The sequence below is a fragment of the Camelina sativa genome, chromosome 2 (assembly GCF_000633955.1).
Source record: "Camelina sativa cultivar DH55 chromosome 2, Cs, whole genome shotgun sequence".
NCBI lineage: Eukaryota > Viridiplantae > Streptophyta > Magnoliopsida > Brassicales > Brassicaceae > Camelina > Camelina sativa.
Genome location: NC_025686.1, coordinates 14,247,726 through 14,248,609, shown reverse-complemented (window position 1 = coordinate 14,248,609; position 884 = coordinate 14,247,726). Strand labels below are relative to the sequence as shown.

General features: G+C 29.5%; 1 protein-coding gene across 1 annotated transcript in view; it reads right to left on the bottom strand.

Moving 5' to 3' along the window:
• LOC104724616 overlaps positions 512-884 on the bottom strand; it is a 2,066-nt gene continuing 1,693 nt past the window's right edge. Inside the window, exon 3 of the mRNA XM_010443156.1 lies at positions 512-879. Within this exon, the coding sequence (XP_010441458.1) occupies positions 776-879 (104 nt within the window). The 3' untranslated portion in view covers positions 512-775. The remainder of the gene's footprint in view (positions 880-884) is intronic.

Below are 884 nucleotides of genomic sequence, written 5' to 3'. Positions count from 1 at the left end.
TAAAAATTGACATTATTTGACCGACTCATAAAATTTTAAGCATAAAATAAAATGTATCATACAAATAATTTAATAATAGAATGCTATGATGTTTCTAGATATACATTTTTTATTATATTTCTCATTTATAATTCACTACCATAAACATGTAAAATTAATTGTATTTGTTATACCAAAGTCACAAAATGTTTCTGAAAGAAAGCAGAATAATATTCTATCAATAAAAATTGAAGAGCACATTGATTGTTATTCTATTTCATTTTTCCTATCTCAAATGTCAGGACTCGGAAACTCAAACCTATACTGGCACCTCTAGATGTAACATTATAAATTCACGTTTTTTTCTTTATATTTTCGTCGAACAAACAAGCTACACAAACTTAAAACAAGCTACTTAACATGTTTTTGCTATACGAAAAAGACTATATTTAGTGTTTAATTTCCTCTTATGGGAGGTTAGTTTGTCATATATATAATTTGAAAAATTAACGAGCTTTTTTAGTATATAAAGAACATCTCTTTTCATTTCAGTTTTCGACAAGTAAACCAATTTGCCAAATCGGACGACCGTATGTAGTGGCGGAGGTAGCCATTATTTTTACAGAGATAATTTTTTCTCAAATGACTGAAATCTAATTCGGGAAAAAAAATCTTATGGGGGTCAATAAGCACATTTTAACTATATTTATAAGTTTTACTTCTAAAAGTACAAGCACATTTTAACTATTTTGTTATAAGTTACTTCGAAAAATACCAAGTAAATTTATGGGGGTCTTCACCCGCCAACAGCTACTGTGGCTCCAACGGCAATAGCAAGAAGCTTCTCCATCCGCAATGTCATCATCATGATAGTCTTGGATGCCTTGTCTGTATTTTTACCTACC